This window comes from Tupaia chinensis, unplaced genomic scaffold (genome assembly GCF_000334495.1).
Source record: "Tupaia chinensis unplaced genomic scaffold, TupChi_1.0 Scaffold142716_1, whole genome shotgun sequence".
NCBI classification, from domain to species: domain Eukaryota; kingdom Metazoa; phylum Chordata; class Mammalia; order Scandentia; family Tupaiidae; genus Tupaia; species Tupaia belangeri.
The window spans coordinates 6497327-6520473 of record NW_006202562.1 but is presented as its reverse complement, the minus strand read 5'-3'; the positions used below and the strand labels follow the sequence as shown (position 1 = coordinate 6520473).

The window sequence follows — 23147 nt, the reverse complement described above, 5'->3', positions numbered from 1 at the left end:
ATACTACCATTCTTATTCTTCCATTTCCACATCCCATCAGAATTTGGGGCACTCACACACATGGGCCCAGTTGTTTATCAAGCCACCAGCGCTGGAATTTGAATCATGGACAGGCATGTGGAGTCCAACTCCCTGTGCACGGTGCTACAGGGTGGCACTTAACATTTATTTTTTAGGAGAGAGAGAATGCTGCATGAACAAACGGTGGAGAAAGGAGATTACTGGTTCCTTGAGTTAGTCCTCCCTTGTTAACAAGCATTTCAGCTCTGGCCTCAAACCTGCATATCCTGCTCAGAAAATAGCCCTGCAGTTAATGCCACCTAATTTCCTTAGAAAATGCTCAGTGGCCCTCTGCTATTATTTGGTCATGCTTGATCAAAGAGGTCTCATTTTTCTATCCAAGTGCTCTCTTCTAGGTGCATTGCTCTATCCCTCATTTCATTTCCAAAGTTATCTTAACATCTCATCTTGATTGGCACCTCAGACTGGTGCCAATAAAGATGGCTTCCTTGCCTTTTAACTCAGACTAGGTATATGGAGCTGATGAGTTCATCAACAGCCTGTCTGGTGTAATCCGCTTTGTTTCACTTTCCCATTTACCTAGTGTTGAAGTCATGAATAAGTAAAAGGCGGACCTATCTGAGTTTCGGCTGCTTTTCATCTCCTCCAATCATGACTGAAAGGCAGTGGTTGAAAAGCAGGCAACAAAAGGAAGAAAAGAACCTGTGCTCTAAATAACCTGAAAAATCAATTCCTGAATAATGACATTTTATCTCATTGACTCTCTCTAAGAGGAATGGATCGGCAAGAGCAGATGAGAATCTTTCCAATGTCCTTAAGGACCATTGTACTTAATTTTTTTTTTATTTTTACTGGGATTACAGGGTATAATCATGGAAGGTGAGAGCAAAAACTTCATTGAAAAAAATTTTAAAAACCTCAGAATTCATCCTAAAAGTAAACCAGTTTGAAAAACTTTTGTATCTTCCCGACTGAACATGTCAGGCCTGTAATTCCAACTCAATTAGGCATCTCATAAATAATCTCTCTAATGATCTGCCTTCCTTCTGACATTCCAATACTCTTTTTTTTTTTTGGAGAGGTTTTTGCTATAGGGCACGTGCGCTCACCAGACAGAGATAGAGAGATAGAAAGCGAGAAATCACCCCCCAGAGGGGATGGTCATGCCGCAATCCCTTCTCCTCCATTTTCCTCTTGGGATCTTGGGCACGCATGCACACGCGCCCGGCGTGAGTTTAAGCCACCGGGTCCGGGACGCGAACCGCGGTCGACTACGTGGGAGTCCAGCGACATAGCCATTACGCTAACTCCTGGTCCCCACATTCCAATACTCTTCAGGGAACATAAAATTAAACATAATCCTCATATCAGTAATTCCCACAGTTATGAAAACATACCCCTTTCAGGTCCCAACATCTACTAACAGGGTGACATCATGAAAACAGAGATTCAAGCCCTATTAGACACTTGGCCCAAGTTTGTGTTTCCCATCTGAACAGGACAGAATTGGGTCACACTGGTCATTCTGCTGCATTTATACAGGAGCCACATCTATTGGGTCATCAAGAAAGTCATGACACATTTTTGCATAGAAAAGCATAAAAAATACCTCATGACTTTTCCAATGACCTAATATTTCTACAACTGAAGGTCTCCTTTGCCCTTAAAATATAGGGGGGAAAGCAGGGAGAGAAATAGGCCATTCTGCTTGATTATCGATAGGCATGGCACACATGTGAGTCCTCTTGGGGGAGAATTTTGTTGTGAATATTCTAGAGAAAGGCACATCACGTTGCATTTTCGTCTAAATGCTGCTGTTTCTGTAACTAGTGAATGCAAAGGAGGCTTTCATTTTATTTCACAGGTACAAATATTCAAAGTAAGCCCTATCATTTGTAAGCAAAAACTACTTACTAATGTAAGCAATAAACAGTTCACACACCTCAAGGAAATTAAGGAGATTTTATTTTGTATATGGTGTGAAGTAGGGGCCCACCTTCATTCTTTTGCACATGGATATCCAGATGTTTCAGCACCATTTATGGAAAAGGATATTTCATTTTGAATTTTAAAAACTTAAATGATAGGCTAGCAGGTGGAGTGATGGTTAAGGCACTAAATCACACATAGCCAACTCTGCATTTCAGGTCCCAGAACTGGCAGCTTGAAAAATATACCAAGTCTGTGTGTGTGTGTGTGTGTGTGTGTGTGTGTGTGTGTGTGTTGGGGGGGGGTGCCCAAAATCCCAAGAGGAGACTGGAGGAGAAGGGATTATGACATAGCCATGCCCCTGAGGTACGATTTGTCACTTATCTTCTTTCTCTCTCTGCCTCTCTGGCAAGTGCGCATCCTCTATGGCAAAAATAAAAAATAAAAGGGGGGGGGGAGGAGAAAGAAAGAAAAAGAAGAAAGAAAAAATTCTGTCTAACTTATTTCTCAGTAATGTTTGCAACTTTGAAATCATTAGAAGGCCATGATCACATTTTCGTTAAAGCTGTATGTTCTAGAACCCTATATCTCATAAGTAGTAGTAACCTTGACTATTTGGCAAAGTTTCTATTTGAGTGTGGATTAAATTGTAAATGGGCAAGAATAAGTCAGCCAGGTAAGCTGAATCAGGGGAGGGACAGAGCCATGAAACCAACCTCAGATCCTAATGGGAGGCTTTAAAATGCTGCTTTGACTTATTTTCCTCAGATAGTTGGTTCTCTTTGCTTGAGAGGACATTCAATGAAGGAAGAGTCCCCCATGAACAGCTCAGCACCCCAGTCCTGTCCACATGCCTTCATCCTGTAATCCTTCATCCTGCTACACATTCTCTCTTCTCCACATAATCTCATTTCTGCCTGCTCATTTGCTTTCTTACCTGGGCTCATGTTACTTACCACGTATCATCTCTCTGCTGCTAGAGTCTGAGTTTACGCCTCATCCTCTTCTTATTGCCGTCCACACTGCACCCGTTGCTATCTTCCACACTGCACATTTTACTTCTTTAAATAGAGAATACATTTTGTTTCTTAACTGTAGCAGCAACTATCCCTTTGTACATCAGTAGATCCTGAGAGCTTTTCCGTTTTCAGCCCAATTAAACAATTTATATTTATGGTGGAGATTCTGAGTCATCAAGAGAAAGTTAAGTTTTACCTCATATCCTCTAGGGTGAGCACGAAATGAATAACACATTTTAGATTGAAACATGGTCGTCAAAAACAGTTAACAGGGGCCAGCAGGTGGCTTGATGGACTCCACATGGCTAACCACGGTTCAAGTCCCCGACCTGGCAGCTTTCTTTCTCACTTTCTCTCTCTCTCTCTCTCTCTCTCTCTCTCTCTCTCTTTCTCCCTCTCTCTCTCCCCTCTCTTTCTGTCTCTCTCTGGTCAAATTAAAATGAATGAATAAATAAATAGTTAAATATGATAATTCTTTTTTTTTTTGATAATTCTTTAAAAAAAAACAGTTAAGAAGCTAGCATGTAAAAAGGCTGACTAATTTTCTGGAAAACTCTGTATAAGCTACATCTCTTTGACTAGTAACGAAAGACTGAAACAATAGCACAGTATTGAGCCCAACTGAGCTGTGCCTTTTGCTTTGTCTGGAAGCCAGGAGTCTCAGAAAATGGCCGCTTGAAATCAGACTACCCCAAAATGGGTAAGAAAGGCCTCCAGATCAGCAGGACTGATCTCTCTCCAGCTCATCCTTCAAGTGTCAGTTTAGATGACAAACAGATCCCCAGGCTTAGATCGGTGTCACTCTTGTGTTTTCTGCAGCTCTCATCAGAAAGCTGACTTTGCTCTTTTTCTCTGAGTCTCCCCTTAGAGAGATGGTCTCCCTGAGGCAGGAACTGTGCCATCTCATGCACTTAGTGTTTCTCCTGTACCTAGCACAGTGCCTAGTACTTAGAACATGCTCAGTAAATATTTGTTGGATGGATGAATGAATCTAAACTTTGCTGTCAGCATCAACTTACCTAGGGAAGAAGGCATGTGAGCAGAGCAGAAGGAAGGAAAAGGCTGACCTGAGAAGAGACTAGGAAGGCAAAGAACACTACAATAAGGGGCCAAGCAATGGCATAGCAGTTAAAGCGTTGGATTCCCACATGGCTGACCATGGTTTGCGTCCTGGACCTGGCGGCTTGAAAATCATGCCAGGCATGTGTGCATGTGTGCCCAAAATCTCAGTAGAAGAGACTGCGATATGGCCATGCCCCGGGAGGTGATTTCTGACTTTGCTTCTCTTTGTCTCTATCCAGTGAGTGCACACACCCTATGACAAAAACCTTTTAAAAAGGGGAGGGGGAACCAGCAGTTGGCGTAATGGCTATGTCGCTGGACTCCCATGTAGTTGACTGTGGTTCGAGTCCCAGACCCTGTGTCTTAAACTCACCCTGGGCACATGGGCGTGTTTGCCCAAGATCCTGAGAGGAGAATGGAGGAGAAGGGATTGCGGCATGGCCATCCCCCCTGGGGGGTGATTTATTGTTTTCTGTCTCTGTCTCTCTTTGTCTTTCGGGCAAGCACACGTGCCCTATAGCAAAAACCTCTCCAAAAAAAAGAAAAGAAAGAAAGAAAGAAAAAAGAATGAAAGAAAGAAAAGAGCAGTAAGAATAGCTAGCATTCACTGAGCACCCACTATGTGCAAGGTGCTGTGGGGACACCATGCATACCTGGTCTCCTGTAATCCTAACAACAGCCAAGTGAGGGAAGGCTCATCCCTTCAACCAAGACTTCCTGTGCACCTGCCATGTGCTAGGAACTTGACAAAGTGTTGGGAATACAGAAATGAACAAGGTGGACTAGTCCCTCCCTCTTTTCTTAAGTCATTTTATTTCTTCTGTGAGAGAGGAAAAATAGGCACCCTCAGCAGGGTCTCATTGTACCATGATCCGCACCCCTCCCCTATCTTCCCAGCCAGCCAGGCTCACATGCACACATGCCCAGCATGATTCAGGTTAACCCAGGATCTGAACCTGTTTTCCTTGTGGCTCCAGCACTGAAGAATGGCACCCCACCACCTGTGCCACTGCAGCTGGGTCAAGACTCTCCCTCTTAGAGTGCACATTGGGTGGAGAAGGCAGGGGAGACACACAGTACATTAAATGAACAAGTACATGCATGCAGGTGATGTGATAGATTGGGGATGAGTGTTACTCCAGATTCATTGGGCAAGGAGGAAAGTTCTGTGCTGAGGCATGAAGGACAAGAAAGCCAGCCTTGGAAAGAGCTGAGTGTGTAGAGGGTCCAAGAGTAATCTAGGAAGAGGGAGTGCAAGGGCCAAGAACTGAGGATGACTGTGCCCCAAAATGGAATGAAGGCCAGGCTGCAGGAGTGCAGGGGTAGGGCAGGCAGAGGCCACACCTAAACACCTCAGGTTGGACAGAGGCTCAGGTTGCATGCTTAGTGCGATATATTGGGTTGTTGAAAAAGTTGTGATGCATTTTTACATGGTCTCCATTCTGGAGATCCAGAAACCAAGGTCCAAGAGGTTATACCACAGAGCCAGAAAGAGGCACAAAGGAGGCACTGAAACACTGAAGACCGAAGGAAGAGGGAAAGGTGCTATTGCTAAAGCTAGTCTTGCCATAGCCACCCTTGCACGGTTATGCACACAGGAGAGTGAAGGTTGTCATTGGGGTGGAATTTTAGACTGAATCTGAACCTTTGCTAAAAGACACAGCAGAGTCTGCTTATTAAGGCCAAAGTGGCCCCTTCAACTTCTTATGAAGAGATAAGTAGGGACCAGAAGTTAGCGTAATAGCTATGTCGCTGGATTCCCATGTAGTTAATCATAGTTCAAGCTTTGGAACTGGTGGCTTAAACTCATGCCAGGCATGAGTGCATGCACACCCAAAATCCCAAGAGGAGAATGGAGGAGAGGGGATTGGGGTGTGGCCATACCCCCTGGGGGGTGATTTCCCACTTTCTGTCTGTCTCTCTGGCAAGCACACACGCCCTATAGCAAAAATCTCTCAAAAAAAAAAAAAAAAAGAGAGAGAGAGATAAGTAGAAGGAGAGAGAATTCCAGACCCCAGGTCCCCATCCTAAAAGTCCCACAGGCATTGTGGGGGCTTCAATCCTCACTCCTCTGGGCTGTGGTAAGTGATCTTTCTACAGCAGGTTTCTGTCTGAGAGTTAGAGATGTTGTCCTGGGTCCTTTCATGAGGACTGCCCCCTTATCCAGCTCTTATCCTCACTGGCTTTCATCAGATGCCTTCAAGAGACAGGCCTCCACTATGCCCTGCCACACAGGGGACATAATTCTGTACCCTCATGCCAAGATGCAGAAGTCATTTGGAAAAATAGCCCCAGGTTCATAAAAAGCAAACATAGGACTTATTGGCTACACATTTCAGTCTGCCATCGACTCTACTCCCGGCCTTTCTTGGAGAGAGGCTTCTATCTTGAAAGGACACTCAGGGTTCTCTTTTTATTTAGCATAGCATAACCCCGTGACATCTCTCTGCATCTCTCACACCAGAACCCCGGAGTTTCTGTGGGGCTAATGGCTTCTCCCAACCTCACAAGGGACCTGCCAACAATTCTGGAACAATTTTTCCATCTCCTCTAGCTGGGATTTCCAAGTCATAATTATGGGATAATTACCATCTTGACAGCTGTTTTGTGCCTGACATAAGGTTCCAGCATTTGGCAGTGAGGAATGAATGCAGTTTTACAGATCATGACACTTCTTACACTCTCTGGCTTGCTCAGAAGCCAGCAGCTACCTAAATGCCTGAAATAAGAAATATTTCTGAAAGTTAAAGTTTGGAAAATGAGCACTTATTCTCCCATTATGGTGATGAATGTCTGCTGCATGAGCTTTTACAGAACCAAGAAAGTCACCAGGCAGGCTCCAGGAAGCCAGGGCAAAACTCATCATTCTGAGCTAGGGCTTAGAAACTTAAAATAAATCCAAGACACAAACATGGTAGCATCATGTCTGCCTTTCTTTCCACACAAGAGCCCACCTGACCACAGAATCCACAGGGTAAAAAGAAGAGACTGGGGCCAACAGATGGCGTAGTGGTTATGTCGCTGGACTCCCACATGACCAACTGCAATTTGAGTCCTGGACCCAGCGGCTTGAAACACATGCTGAGTGCATATGTGTGCGTGCCCAAATCCCAGGAGGAGAATGGAGAAAGGATTGCAGCATGGCCATCTCCCTTAGGGGGTGACTTCTTGCTTTCTGTCTCTCTGACGCATACACACACCCTATAGCAAAAATCCCTCCAGAAAGAAAAAAAAGAAGAAGAAAAGAAAAGAACAAGAAGTAACCAAAAATGTTCTCTTCTCACACCTTCTGTCTGATTCCTTCTTCAATGGAGCATTCATTGAACACTGACCGTGTACTGATCTGGTAGCTATCAGCGATGCTGCTGTAAGCAACAACAGCCTATTATGGAGCCAAGCATGATACATGCTCTCTTAAAAACTTTTTGTGCAGGAGTAATGCATTGCATTGCAGGGATTGGGGAAGTTGGAATGCTCGTGAGGAAGTGACACTTAGTTGGAGAATCTGAGATTATCAAGACAAGAAAGTAGACAAGGGTTAAGGAGATGTCTAAGCAGAAAGAACAGCTTGTGTAAGACCAAGATACAAGAAAGCTGATATACTGAAGGATCCAGAGGCAGCTCCTGTGGCTGGGGAGTGTAAGGGATAGGGCATAGAGGAGTTGGGGGGATATGTGGCAGGAATAAACTAGAGACACAACCTAGCCTAGATGGTAAAGTCTGTAGCTTACTGGACTGCATGCTGGAAGACACATGGCCAGCTGCAGGTTCAGTTCCCCAGGCTGGGCTGAAAACATGTCAGACACACATACAGCCCAAGATCCTGAGGAGCTGGGGGAACGAGGAAAGGGCATCACAGCATGATGAGACCCTGTCAAGGGTACATTCTCTCTTTCTCTCTCTCATACTTCCCATCATTTAAAAAGAGAGAGAGAGATTGGATTCCCACATAGCCAACCACAGTTCAAGTTCTGGACTAGGTGACTTGAAAAATCACACCAGGCATATGTGCATGCTTGCTCAAAATCCCAACAGGAGAGTGGAGGAGAAGGGATTGTGGCATGGCCAGCCCCTCTGGGGAGTGATTTTTCACTTTTTCTCTCTCTCTCCAAATGCAAGTGTCCTATGGTCAAAAAAAAATTTTTTTTTAATTCATGAAAAATGCATCTTATGGTGGTTGAGGGTGCTGGACTCCCACATGGCCAACCACAGTTCAAGTCCCAGATCTGGTAGCTTGTTTTCTCACTTCTCCTCTCTCTCTCCCTTTCCCTGTCCCTCTCTGGTCAAATTTAAATAAATAAATAAATATATAAATAAACTAAATAAAGTTCAATACAATAATTCTTTAAACAATTTAAATAACAAGAAAGAAAGAAAGAAATGGGAGGATTGGAAGAAAATGGAGCCATGGAATCAGGGGACTATTTCAAGGACTTAGTGGCCAAGTATATTAGGCTTTTTCCAAAGTTCTTCCTTTTTTTAAAGAATTATTTACTTAATTTTATTTATTATTATTATTAAATTTGACCAGAGAGAGAATGGGGCATGGGAAGTGAAAAAGCAAGCCACCAGGCCTGGGACTCAAACCACAGTTGACCAGGTGGGTGTTCAGGGTCCCAACTACCATGTCATCTGCAGACCTACCAAAGCCCTTCTTCTAAGGCCAGCCCTTTAGCCAACCATTAACCCCTCCAAGAAGCCTACCCCAGCCATATTTACAATAACATGGGACTGTAATCCCCAATGTGTGCCTCCCCTTAACTTGCCTACTGAGGGTAGGAAAAGATCTTACCCAACTTGTGCTCCCCAGCACCTAACAGAGGGCTTCTATGGGATGAATCAATGAGCCAGTCTGTTCTCAATATCTCCCACAACTTCCTTTGCCACCATCTTTAGCAACCATTCCCAGATCAAGTTCATAACATCTGGATACTGATCTGTGTGCTAAGAACTAGTCTTTTCTTCCTTAAAATTCCTGTCCAATCACAAGGACAGTGGGATGCGGAAGCCAGCTTGTATGAGTGCAGGAAAAACAATTGCATGCAGCTCTTTCCTAACCCCACTTTCAGGGCTGTCACATTGGGAGTTTGAAATTGGCCACGATGGGAGTGTTTACACCATAGAAACCAATAATGCCAGAATACCACTGGCATAGTCTACAAATATCAATACCATAGTCAACAAACTATTCCCACAGAATCTGGATAGATGAGCTGTGGATAATTTGGTGACATCTTTTTTTTCTTTCTTTTTATTGGATTATTTAACTTATTTTGTTATTATTTTTTAATTTTGCTATAAGGCATATGCACTCACCAGAGAGAAAGAGAGAGGTAAAGTGAGAAAGCAAGACTTCAGGACTGGGACTCGAACCGTGGTTGGCCACATGGAAGTCCAGTGCCCCAACCACCACACTACCAGTTTGGTGACATCATAATGAACAAGCCTTTCCAAGTTATTTTAACAGAACTCCTGAGAGCTACAGTTGCATCACTCAATCCCTCTAAGTCTTGATGGTTGGAGTTTAGGTGCCATGTTAGAAATTAGGTTTTGGGACCAGCATTTAGCGTAATGGGTACGCCCACGTAGTCGACCACGGTTCGTGTCCCAGACCCGGTGGCTTAAAACTCACGCCGGGCGCATGTGTATACGTGTCCAAGATCCCGAGTGGAGAAGGGAGAAGAAGGGATTACAGGGTGACCATCCCCCCCTGGGGGGTGATTTCTCACTTTCTCTCTCTCTCTCTCTCTCTCTGTCTGTCTGGCGAGCGCACGTGCCCTAAAGCAAAAACCTCTCCAAAAAAAAGAAATTAGGTTTTGTTTAGGGAAAGGACAGTTCCTTTCAGATCCTACCAGGGAAGGGCTTATCTGGTAAGCTGATTTGGTCTTGCTGTTTATCATGTTTTAGGTTCCCCAGATACTATTCGGTACTGAGACAAGGAGCTGGGGTAAGGAGTTTATTCAGGAAGGGCAGGAAACTCTGGCAGGAGAGTGAAGAAGGGGCGAGGCGGGAGGGGAAGGCAGCCGACAGTGGTGTGTTCGCAAGCCCCTAACCACCTTGTGCAACTGGGCTGAGTCTCACAGGACTCTGGGATACAGAGTATGGTATACAGTCATATGGTATACAGCCCCCATCTCAGAATGACCCCATCTGAGGGGCAGGGGAGCTGGGGTGCTTAGACACCGACTCCTGAGAGTCACTGCTAGAGAGCAGCTTCTAGGGTTCTTTAGTTGCTTGGTACAACTGTGGTTCAGGAAAGAGCCCTCCAGCACAGATGCAGCTGCTGGCTGCTGGGAGGCAGCCGGCACCTGCTAAAATGGTAATACTGGGAGTTGGGGGGCATGGCTGGGCTGCCGGTGGCATCTGCTTACAGTTCATCCTGGATTCTTACAGAAATGGCAGGTTGTTTTTGTTTTGTTTTGTTGTCTTTTTTTGCTAGAGAGCATATGTGCTCACCAGGGAGACAGACAGAGACATACAAAGAGAGAGAGGGAAGAAAGCACCCTATACAGAGAACGGTCACCCTGCAGTTTCTTCTCCTTCATCTCTCCTTCCTTTGGGGATGTCAGGCATATGCACACACGTGCCTGGTGTGTTTCTCAAGCCACCACCACATGGTATCTGGCAGCCTTAACCACCAGGCTGCAGAGCCATTCCACCTTTTACCTATGTACCTCATCCATGAGCAAAAGAGACACAGGGAGGAAGACAGACAGATGGCACCACCCTCAACAGGGTCCCAACACCACAGTAAACCTCCAGCCTCACTCAGCCCCGGGTGATGGGCAAATGCATGCCTGGCAGACTCAGACAGGCCTTCTGGCATGAACCTGGAGTCTTCTCATGCAAATCAGCCTCACAGGGGCAGACTCAGACAGGCCTTCTGGCATGAACCTTCTCATGCAGATCAGCCTCACAGGTTGTCGATTTTACCGCCATGCCACCATCCAGCCTCCCAGATGCCACTTCTAAGTGCTCTTAGCAGGTGCAAAGGAGGACGCTGTTCTTTTCCCCTGTACCTGGCAAGATGCAAAGAGACTAGAACTTAGTGCCTGAAGCCCAACTCCAAGTGCAGACTTGCCCCCTCACCTGCTTTGTAGCCTTGACAAAGTACTTTTATTTCTCTGAGCCTCAGTTGTCTCGTCTTCAAATGGGAAGAACAAAACTCACTCTACCTACCTCACAGTTGCCACTAGTATGAAGTGCTCTGCTATGTTTGTGAGAGCACTTTAGAAAGGAAGGGACTTAGGAAATAAGCTGTCATTAAATTGCTTCTTTCCTATGGGCTTGTTCACTTTCTTACCTCATGTCATTGTTCAAGCGAAGACATTCTCACCCAGTGATATGTAAAGCCAATGTAAAACCAAGGCGAGGCACATCCATTTGGAATCTACGCCACAGTGAGTGTTAAAACTACCCAAATAATAAAATGCATAACTCCATGCAACATGTGTTCCAAGTTATAAATATATTAGCAAAGATTCCAAGGGCCCCTTACTTTTCCTGAAAGAATTTGCTGGTTGGGCGGAGCTGACCTCAAGCAATAGACAGATGTTAAACTGTAGATTCAAGGGAAGCAGGCTGGGGTGCTGGAACCCCAGACACAGTAAGATTCAGGGAACTGTTTTATGAGCATCGTGCATGTGTGAAACTTGCTATGAATGGGTCTCTGTGTGTGCACCGTACTAAAAAATATACGAGCACCATGGGCTAAATTCCTGTTGACTTTGGAAGCAGCCAGCCTTCTGTTTCCTCTGCAAAGCTGCCAAGAGGGAATTGGAGAATGAAAACGCATACTTCTGAAAGCAAGAAATAAAAATAACATTAACTGTCAGGATGGAACAATCTGAGATGCGCCTTGCATGCTCTTGGATCAGCACTGCCATGCAGGCTTTCTGCATTTGCACCTGATAGGCCCTGAATCTGGGAGGCAGAGAACAGGGAGACAATTTAACACAACAGAATGAGAGGTTAGAGCTCAGAGGCTTTCTCAAAGATAACCCAGAAAAGAAGGTTTTGGTGCTGTTGCCTGGCTTAACATGCCCCAGTAAACTAGTTCTGCTGCCCTAAAGAATGTTATTGGGGCGGGGGTGGGGAGGAGACTGGCAGATGGCATAGTGATGATGGTTAAAGCTCTGGACTCCCATATGGCTGACCATGGTTCAAGTCCTGGACCTGGTGGCTTTCTCTCTCTCTTTGTCTCCCTCTCTCTTGCTCTTCCTCTCCCTCTGTGTGTGTGTGTGTGTGTGTGTCTGGCCAAAGAAAAGAATAATGATGCTAAATGAAATTAAATGAATAATTCTTTTCTTTAAAAAAAAAAAGAGAAGAAGAATGTATTGGGATGATGGAAATATTTTGTATTTTCACTGAGGTGCAATTACATGAATACATGGATTTGTCAAAACTGACCCGATAGTAAGTACACTCAAGACTTGTGCATTTTACTGTGTGTAAATTACACGTCAACTTTCTGGAGAATTGATGCCCTCTTACTTTGTTACTTTAAATGATCAGCTTAAAGCCAACCTTCACATTGGCCTTTCTCCCCATGCAACTGTCTACTCATGCCCCATTCCTCAGCCTCATTGCCTCCCAACACACATACACATATATGCATGAACACGTGCATACTCAGCATCACCAATAGATGCTCATTAAAACACACAGTTTGGGAGCTGGCAGGCAGTGTGATGGTTAAAGTCCTGGGCTCCCACATAGCTGACCACGGTTTGAGTCTTGGACCTGGCCACTTGCTTTTCACTTTCTCTTCCTCTCCCTCTGTCTCTCTAGTCAAATTTTAAAATAATAATAACAAATAAAATTAAGCAATATCTTAAAATAAATAAATAAACACATAATTTGTGGTGGGGGGTGGTAGGGACAGGGTGTGCAGGAATAAGGAAGAACTCGAGGCTCAGGCCTCTGCCCTCAGAACATTTAGACTAGCAGGGGAGGTGAGAACGTGCCCCAAGCATAGGCAAGACAAGTTCGGCACCAGATTGACAGTAGGGCCAGTGAGGTCCCCTAAACTTGGAAGAGGCAAACAGATATGAGATGGGATGTGCAGAGTAGAGGTGGGAAGAACATGAGTCCCCCACCTGGCTAGACAGAAGGTTCCAGGAGGACAGGAATAGGCTAAGGTGGAAAAGTCAGATTGCTCCAAATGCCCAGTGGCAGAGACAAAATGCTAGGCTGGCATACGGATACAAGGCCCTCGGCTGAGTCCCTACCTAAATCTTCATTTTCTTCTTTAATGCCTTCTTGGTGGTGAAGAGGCCATCATAGACCATTCTTCATTTTGTTTTTGAATTATAAAATATATGCTAATACCCAAAAAAACTGAGAGGCCTAGATGTCCATCAACAGGAAAATAATGAAACACACCATGGTCTACTTATGCTGTTATAAAAATAAATGATCTATTGATGCAATAAAAATATGAAGGCATCTTTAAAAATTATGCTGAGTAAAAGAATGCCACATGACAGAGTACAAACCATAGGACTCCATTGAAATGAAGTTCTAGAACAAGCTAAACCAGCCTATGGTGGAGAAACTCCCAAGAGTGACCTCTTCTGGACGAAATTGGCAAGGAGGGCATGAGAGAACGTTCTTTGGTGAGGGACGTGTTCTGTGCCTTGGTGGCAATAGTTAAGGTGCTGGACTTCCACATAGCCGACCGTGGTTTAAAGTCCTGGACCCAGTGGCTTGAAAACCACATCAGGTATGTGTGCATACATGCCCAAAAGTCCCAAGAGAAGAGTGGAGGAAAAGGGATTGCAGTATGATCAGCTCCCTTAGGGGTTGATTTCTCACTTTCCCTCTCAATCGCTTTCTGGTGAGTGCATGCGCCCTATGAGAAAGACTTTTTAAAATTAATTAATTGATGTAATAAAATAAAATAATGTGGAGGAAGGAGACAAGAATGTTGGGCAGATTCACATTGTATCTGGAACATTGTCCAAGGAGTGGCACTCAGCATCTCTCTGTTTCTAACCTTGCTCTGACCTTTCCCCACCGCCCACAGGAACACTGGCCTTCTGGTAAACCACATTTGAAATGATACCACATGGGCATTCATTATTAATTCATCATTTATATATTAAGCAGATGGTCTGTGCCCAGTCCTATGCCAGGCAGAGGGTAGTCAGCCCTGCTCTTGTGATATTTATAATCTAGTGATGATCAGAGCTATGAGTGATGAGTTTATAAAAGAAGAAGCCAGATGTGTGGCCATGCAGCTCATCCAGAGGGTGGGCAATAAGGACCTACACCTACTGAGAATTTATTACGCATCAGGTTATTTCAGAGTTTTAATGTGGAATCATTCCAGTAATCCTCATACCCATAATACAGGAACTATATTATGCCTACTTTATATATCCAAAAACTGAGACTAAGGAAAATTACTTGTCCATGATTATAGAGCAAGTGAGTAACTAAGCAGGGATTCAAAAGCCAAGAAGCTGGGTGTGGAGCCCATGCCCTAAACCAGGGGTTGACAAACCTTTTCTGCAAAGGCCAGAGAGGAGATATTTTAAACTTTGTGAGCCGCATAATCTCTGTCCAGTATTCACCTCTGCCCTTGTAATGTGAAAATAGCTGTAGCCAGTGTAAAAATGAGCTGAGTTCCAGTGAAGTTTTATTTACAGAAGCAGGTGATGGCTTTAGTTTTAGCCCATGAGTCATAATTTCCTGACCCCTGCCCCAAACCTTCCATGGTCTCCAGTTGTCAGTTTCCTGACCTCTGTCCCAAACCACCCATGGTCATAATTTCCTGACCCCTGCCCCAAACCATACATGGTCTCCAGTGGTCAGTTTCCTAACCCCTACCTCAAACCATCCATGGTCTCCAGTGGTTGAGTAGATATGTGAGTTAGACCAGAAGGCAACTGAAGGAATCCTAATTCTTGACTATCACATCACTATGATGGAGCTCAGATTCAACAAATAGATACAGGCTTTGAGGGTTCAGGTTTCTTTTTTTTTTTTCTTTTTCTTTTTTTTTTTTTTTTTAGAGGCTTTTCTTTTTGCTATAGGGCGCGTGCGCTTGCCCGACAGAGAGAGACAGAAAGCAAGAAATCACCCCCCAGGAGGTATGGCCACGCTGCAATCCCTTCTCCTCCATTCTCCTCTTGGGATCTTGGGCACGTACGCACATGTGTCCGGAGTGAGTTTTAAGCCACCGGGTCTAGAACTGCGGTCGACTACATGGTAGTCCAGTGACATAGCCATTACACTAACTGCTGATCCCAAGAGCTGAGGTTTCTAATTAATCATTAAAAATACAAAAATACACCTCTAGGTACATATGGCAGTGCCTTACCAAAGGAAGGCTGCAGAGAAAAGAGTGATAATGTGGAAAACACGTAAGGTCAGCAGGTGGCATAATGGTTAAGGTGCTGAGCTCCCACGTGACCACCTGTGGTTTGAGTCCCAGATCTGGCAGTTTACTTTCTCACTTTCTCTCTCTCTAATAAAATTAAAAATATTAACAAATGAATAAAATTAAATAAATAATTCCTTTTTAAAAATAGAACGAAAAACTCCACAAAAGCATTGATTATCTTTCATCTTTGGTGCCAGATATTTAATTTTGGCAGCACTGTTCTTCAATATTTTATGTGAACTTAGGGAATAAAGTTCAAAAAACTTTGGTTTAATTTGATTTATTTTGAAAATGCTCACCCAAAGAGAATGTTCCTACTTGGATCTTTGCTGTCCCTATCTCTTAGTTTGTTGAGGACAAAACATCACTTTACTCAATTCTTGCTGCTGACAGAAATTCAGCCCCAGATCTCAGAGGGCAAGCTGAACATTGTCCCTGTTCTTAGAAGAACCTGTACAGTGTTGAAAATTAAGACCTCAGGACCAGGCAGTGACACAGTGGTAATGCAATTCTCTGTGATTCTGGACTCACACAGGATGGTCTGGGTTCACATCCTAAGGTCTCCCCCTGCATAATAGGTTTGTGCGCACATGCCTGTGATCTGGGCTGGCCAAGGCTCGGGGAGGATCACAACATGATGACAAGAATTCCAGTTCATTCCCTCTGTGAGAATCCCTCTGCTTGTTGAGATGTAACCAGATCCCCCATAGAAAGGGTTGGCTATTTAAGGCATCTGGTGTTAAGATGACCCTGACATGCCTCCCTCTGGAGACACCTATAAGTCCCCACACATACCCAGATGATGAGCTGGTGAAATGACCATAAGGAGTACCTTGAACCTTGTCAGAATGGTCTCGACCACTCCTACTAATAAGCACCACTTAGTTATCTAGTGAAAACCATGCCCAAATCAACCAGCCTTGCTTTACCTTTCCGTGAATACAAGTGAGGCTTCCATTCCCTGCAGGACAGAGGACATTTGTCAGGGGGCTATGGTCTTCAAATCTGGATGCACATGAGCTTCTGAAAGAACTTCTGAAAAATAAATGTCAAAGTCCTATCTCCAGAATCTTTGGACATCTGAAGTGAGTCCAAACTTTCTCTAAATCAGTGGTTCTTAAATTTTCCTATGCATCAGAATCTCATGTGAGTCTTGATAAAAGCTCAGTTGGACAGGCCATGCTCCAGAGTTTCTGACTCAGAAGTCTGGGTGGGACCTGTGAGTCTACATTTCTGCAAGCTCCTAAGGGATGCTGCTACTGCTGCTATGCTGGAGAACCTGTGCTCTAAGGTGGACCTTCTATCTCAGGATGTCAGCCTTGTGACCTTCATCAAAGGCAGATGCAGTATCGTCTCTGCACTATGAAAGATACTCTATGATCTTTGTTGGCCAAGTCAGCCCCTCAATACTCTCTACTTGTTTTACTCAATATTGTAGCCACTAATCACATGTAGCTCTTTGTATTTTTTTTATTGCCAGAAGGTGTGTGCACTCATGAGAGAAAGAGAGAAAGCATCCCCCAGTGAGTCATGGTCATGACACAGTCCTTTTTTCTCCATTTCTCCATACCACCAGAATTTGGGGTAGGCATGCACTCATGCCTGGCATATGTTTCAAGCTTCTGGGGGTGGGGTTTGAACCACAGTCAGCCATGTGGGAGTTGGCTCCCCATGCATAGCACCTAACCACTGCAGTATGGGACCAGCCCCACATGTAGCTCTTTAAATACAAATTTAAATTAATTAAAGATAACAGAGGGGGCAAACAGGTGACATGGAGGTTAAGATGGCTGGATCCCACATGCCCAACTGTGTGGCTCAAGTTCCTGAACTGGAAAAACAACTTGAAAAATACATTAGGTATGTGTGTGTGCCTGCCCAAAATTCCCAAGAGGAGAATGGAAGAAAAGGGATGTGGTATGGCCATTCTCTATCTTCTCCTCCCCACCAGGGTAGTGCTTTCTCACTTTTCCTCTCTTTGTCTCACTCTCTCGCTCCAGCAAGTACACATGACCTCTAGCAAATTATACATTTTTTTAAAAAGCACAGTTAAAACTGTGCTCCTCAGTTACATGAGCCACATTTTAAGCTCTCAGCAATCAGATGTGCCTGATGGTCGCCATATTGGTCAGCACAGAGAGAGATCATTTCCATCACTGCAGAAACATCTGCTTTCTATGCTATAAAATGCCATTCTGTAACATTTCCAGAGACCAGGTGGTGACACAGTGGGACCCACACGGGAAAAGTTCTGGGTTTATTCTCAGGACTTCCGTGAGTACACCAGACACACATGTGCCCATGATCTTGACTGGCTGAAACTGAGGGTGGATTGTGGTGTAGGGACCTGTTGGGATGCTCCTCTCTCTTTCTCTCCCTTGCTCTTTCTTGCTCTCTCATGGAAGAAAAAAAATAATGCTTTTCAAAACAAAAAGAATTCCAAAAAATTGTTTCTCTTTCTTCAAAGTTTGGCTGTTAGTCCCCTTGTGTTACTGTGAAAAATAATCCCCACAAATTCCTTTTATGAATATCAGAAATGGAATTTTGACTCTTTCCTCATCTTTCCTTGCTCCATTGTAGCAACTCTCACCTACCTCTTCCCATCAAGTTAGGGGGAGGACAAAGACATTTGAATGCAATGGGGATAAAAAGTTATTCACATTTCCCCACTACTCATGTCATGAAATTCACTCTAAAAATAGTACAAGTTTGAGAAAGTGAAAGCTCCCTGGAGTTCAACAGGAAAGGGCCATGTGCAGCAAGACTCACTCAACACAGGATGGAAAATTTAAGTGGCTACAGGGTGGTCCAGCTGTGGTACCAGCACTAAAGTAGGACAGGATTGGAGTAAGAGTGGACAAGACAAGGACAGACCCCTGAGCTTCTGGGAAAATGGTCATCCTATGTACAAACTGCAGGTCCTGGACAACAAGGCAGTCTTGCTTTTCCATCCTAGAGAAGATATTTGGAAGCCCTGCTACTCTGAGTTGCTTAAGTGCCCTGCGCTAAGCTGATAGATGCCTTTGTGGAAGCCTAACTGTGTTTAATCCTTTCTTACAGATTCGGCTGAATAGCAGGGGACTGATATACTCAGTGGGCTTGCTCCTAGCCTCTGTCTTTGTCACGGTAGGTTTGCAGCCTCCTCCTCCTCACTTTTGAGTTTACATGTTCTCCCTCCCTTGGGTTCTTTGGAGAGCAGATGGTGTTGGCCTCCTGGTGGATGGGAACAATCAACCTCCAGATGTCCCATTTCCTGGCTGTTTCTCCTAAAAGTGGATCCATACAACCCACTAGAACGCCATCACCCTTTCTGAAGGGAGCTGGTTCTCTTGGAAGCACAACTTTGCCTCATGCAAGCACAAACTATTTTAACAAAAATTAAGAGGAGATCCCACTTTTTCTGCAAGATTCATCACAATAAGGTAGATTGCAGTTTATAGTTCCAGGTTACAAACATCTCCATAAATCTATGGATCTGACCAATTCTCCGAGTTTTAAGAGTATATTTTATTGGCTGCACTTTTACGCCACTCCATGGTCTTGGCCCATATATCCACTCATGTATTTTAATATTCCCAAATTTATTGACGTCATTGGTGGGAACAAAGTTACACCGGTGCATGGACCAATCCACATAAGGTATCCATTAACCTGTAAGTATGGTACTGAGTTTTCACATTAATAAGTGTTTGAAACACAATTCACTATTTTCTTCATTTTTTCAGGCATAATTTTCTTGTAATTAATACTTGCTAGAAAATGCATTATTTACAATTGCACCAACATTCATGGAGGCCAAATATTACAGGCATAAGGGCACAATATGACCACAAGATATCTTTCCATACTTCCCAAATAGGTTTGTATTTTAGCTATGAAGTTCAGTTACCAGACCCAAGCTTGTTCTTAACAAGTGAAATTTTTATGTCCATTCAATCAAAGAGTCTCTTACACCTCTCTGGGCCTATTCATGTGGAGATAGGAGCAGAAGCTGTAACCAGGTTCTTCATATCATATATTTGCATGTGATGCCCAATCTTCATGCGCTGTCCAATTTCTTTAAAATAAAAGGAGTGACTCGCAGCAGGGCCACGTAGATGAGGAAATTCCATATGGAAGATATCACGTCTTTGCGCACCTTCCATTTCATCTCCTCCGGGTCCAGTTTCGGCGCGAGGCCCTCAATCCAGAACATCGCAGTTCTGCCTCCCAGGCTCCCAGCCACTGCTCTGCTGTCCTAGGCGGCGCCTCTATTTTCTTAATTTTTTAAGGAACTATTCAGTGAATTTCACCTAGCATGTTGTTAAGGTACGTATGCCAAAGAATGTGAACTCAGAAGCCAGCAAGGAGGCAATTGAGGCTGTGACTCAAATGTCGAAATTTAACAAAAGAAAATCCTGCCTTACATGAAAGTGAGCATCCATCTAATTCATTCTTTTATAGATTAAGTGGCTCTTCAGGTCTAGGCCAACTTGGAATTATGATAGTTATCATAGCCACACATTGTGCTTAATGCCTTATACATATTTTCCCATTTTGGTGTTCACCACATCCTCATGAAGCTGTCACCAGTACCAGCCCCATTATACGGGAAAATGACCAAGGCCTAGAAGTTAAGTAACTCTTCTCTGTCAACACCAAGTGAATGGAAGAGCAAGCCTGCTGGCAGTGCATGCTCATGGATATTGTGCTTTTCCTTGGGCTGTGTACTGACTGTACAGCCTCTAGGAGACAACATGAACCCCTCACTGGGCTGTCAACACAAGGCTGTAGAAACTGAAGTAGGTGTGGGAATGAAGAACCATGTAAAACAGCCTGAGTTTATCATTTCCATTTGTCATCTAAGGGGACAGGTTGAGAAAGCCATTGAATATGTGAGTCTGAGTTCAGGAAAAATGTCCCAGCTGGAGACACCAGGATGTTGATGACATTGAAAGCCCTGTGTTGGATGAGACATAAAGGAAGTCAGTGTAGAGAGAAAAAAAAAAAAAAAAAAGAGGTCCAAGATCTCGGTGCACTCTGACATTTAGAGGTCAAGATGATGAGAAGGAAGCCCTTAAAGAAACAGAAGGCACATTTGGAGAAGTGGGAGGAAAAACAGAAATGTGCAACATCTTGGAAGTGGAGATGTTTCATGGTAAAGGGAGCAGTCCACTGTGTCAATGAGATGAGCCCTGAGCACTGGCTGTTCAAGTTAAAAATGCAAAACAATCGGTGCCCACCATGGGGCTGGTATTGTGGAATGATGGAGCAGAAGGCTGAGTGGAATAAATAAGCTGCACAGAGTGGAAGGCGAGAGACCAGAGACAACTGGTATTTATGACTCTTTCAAGTTATCTGCTATAAAGGAGAGAAATGGAAATCCAGAAGAAGTGTTTTGGTTGTGTGTGTGTGTGTGTGTGTGTTTTAAGATGAAAGAGATAACAGCATTTTCTTGTCTGCCAATTGGAATAATCCATGGAGAGGGAAGCTGCTGAAACCACGTCCTTCAGCAGGTGGAGAGATGGAATCCAATCCACACGAGTTGGAGTTGGCCTCACTAATAGGAGGGAAGCTGGGTGGAGGGAGATCTGTGAAACAGGAATGAATGCGGGAGCAGAAAGGAATTGTTGGAGGTTTAAGGAGAGAAGATGGGTGTGGAATAGCCATCTGCAAAAGGGAGAACCATGGGACCAGGGAAATGCGAGATGTTTGCTGTGAAGCATAACGACCCAGTGAAGGCCAGCGGCCTCCAGTCTAAAGTGAGATGGTTCACTGCCAATCACAACTGGGCATTTTCCTCCAGCCTCAGTAGTCAGCTACATGGATGCAGCACAGACCAGATGGAGACTGGCTTGAACCAAAGGGCTGTGGCTTAGCCCAAGCAAGGACAAGCAGGAGAAGGAGAAGGGGAATCGAGGCAGAGGCCAGGAGCGGTTCTAACCATTGAAGGTAGAATTGAGGCCAATTAACGAGGAGGTGGGAGGTACCAAGTGGTGAAGCCCTGTGAAACCATGATGGTTCCCAACAGTTATAGGTCGTGGGATTTGCAGAGTTGTGGGAGTTGGGGTACCAGATGGAATAAGCTGGAAAGAAAGGAGATCGCTTTCAGAAAGTGAATGTTTGATGTCTCTGGTAATGGTAAGAACAAGGCCACGTGCTGTCCACTAGAACATTGTCTAGTGAAATGGCCTGTACCAGTACTGGTCAGTGGTCATTGGCCATGTATGGTATATTAATTTTTATAGTGCACATTGTTCACAAGAGACAGACACAGGGGAATGGGGGGGGAGTGAGAAAGCACCCCACATGGTAGATGGTCACACCGCATCCCTTCTCTTCTGTTTTCCTTTGGGGATTCTGGGCATGTGCCTATACATACCCAGTGGGACTTGTTTTTCTTTTTCTTTTTTTTTTTAAATAAGGTTTTGGCCATAGAGCATGTGTACTCACCAGAGAGACAGAGAGGGAAAGTGAGAAATCACCCCCCCCCAGGAGAGATGGCCATGCCACAATCCCTTTTCCTCCCTCCTCCTCCTGGAATTTTGGACACACACACACACACACACCTGGTGTCATTTTAAAGCCTCCAAGTCTGGGACTTGAATCGTGGTTGGCTACATGGGAGTCCAGAGTCTTATCCATCATGTCACCTGCTGGCCCTTTAATTTTATTTCATTTACATCTTAGTGGCCACGTGTAGCTGGCGGACATAGGTTGAATGTCAGGTGTGGCTGGGCAACTGGCCGAGGCAGGATGGCGGAGAACGGCTGGGGAGAACAGGTGCTGGGAAGATCCTCTTGTGGATGTTGCAGGAAAAATGGCAGGAGTGTGACTGAATGTGGCGGTGAGCCAGGACAGAAATCTCTGAGAAATGAGGGGGGACCAGGGTTGCATGATAGACTGTGACCAGGGGGAGTAGAGACTGACAGGCAAGAGACCTCAGAGTCCAAGCTCAGTGTTTTTAGGAGGAAAGCAGGAAAATGGTTTGGAACCAGCAATGAGGACACAGAGGCAAGTTCTTCTTCTCCAGGAGTGGGAAGAGCAGAAGTGGGAAGAGCCCTGAAAGTCCTGCCAGGATGGTGGGGTCTTGGAGAGCCAGGGTCTTTGTAGGGCAAGACGCAGGAGAGTCAGACAGGGGAGGTGGCACAGATGGGTGTAGAGTTGGAGCCCGGGGGGAGGTGCCCTGGCTGCTGTGACTCTGTTTATTGTCATTTTTACCTTTTAAAATTACTTCCCCATGGGACCAGCAGATGGCATAATGGCTACATCGCTGGACTCCCATATAGTTGACCGCGATTCTAGTTCTGGACCCAGTGGCTTAAACTCATGGGACCAGCAATTGGTGTAATGGCTATGTGGACTCCCACGTAGTCGACTGTGGTTCGAGTCCTGGACTCGGTGGCTTAAACTCACACTGGGCACATGTGTGTGCGTGCCCAAGATCCTGAGAGGAAAATGAAGGAAAAGGGATTGCGGCGTGACCATCCCCCTGGGGGGTGATTTCTCACTTTCTGTCTCTCTGTCTCTCTCTGTCTTTGTGGTGAGTGCACACGCCCTATAGCAAAAACTTCTCCAAAGTTAATTAACTAATTAATTAAAATTTTAAAATTACTTCCCACAACCAGCCGGCTCTGAGTTGCCCTCTTCCTGATTTTGGTGTTCTTACTTCCCACACTCCGAGGGGGGCTTTTGCAGGCTTTAAGAGCATGGGCCCCCTGCCGAGGTCCGCCACAGGCAGCCACCCT

General features: G+C 44.7%; 1 protein-coding gene and 1 pseudogene across 1 annotated transcript in view; one reads left to right on the top strand and one right to left on the bottom strand.

The window, feature by feature from the left end:
• Positions 1-23147, top strand: part of SLC24A3 (solute carrier family 24 member 3) — a 530173-nt gene that overhangs the window by 506672 nt on the left and 354 nt on the right. Inside the window, exon 15 of the mRNA XM_006163634.2 lies at positions 18481-18546. Coding sequence (XP_006163696.1) covers positions 18481-18546 — 66 coding nt within the window. The remainder of the gene's footprint in view (positions 1-18480; positions 18547-23147) is intronic.
• On the bottom strand, positions 19266-19636 carry LOC102495831 (mitochondrial import receptor subunit TOM5 homolog pseudogene; annotated as a pseudogene).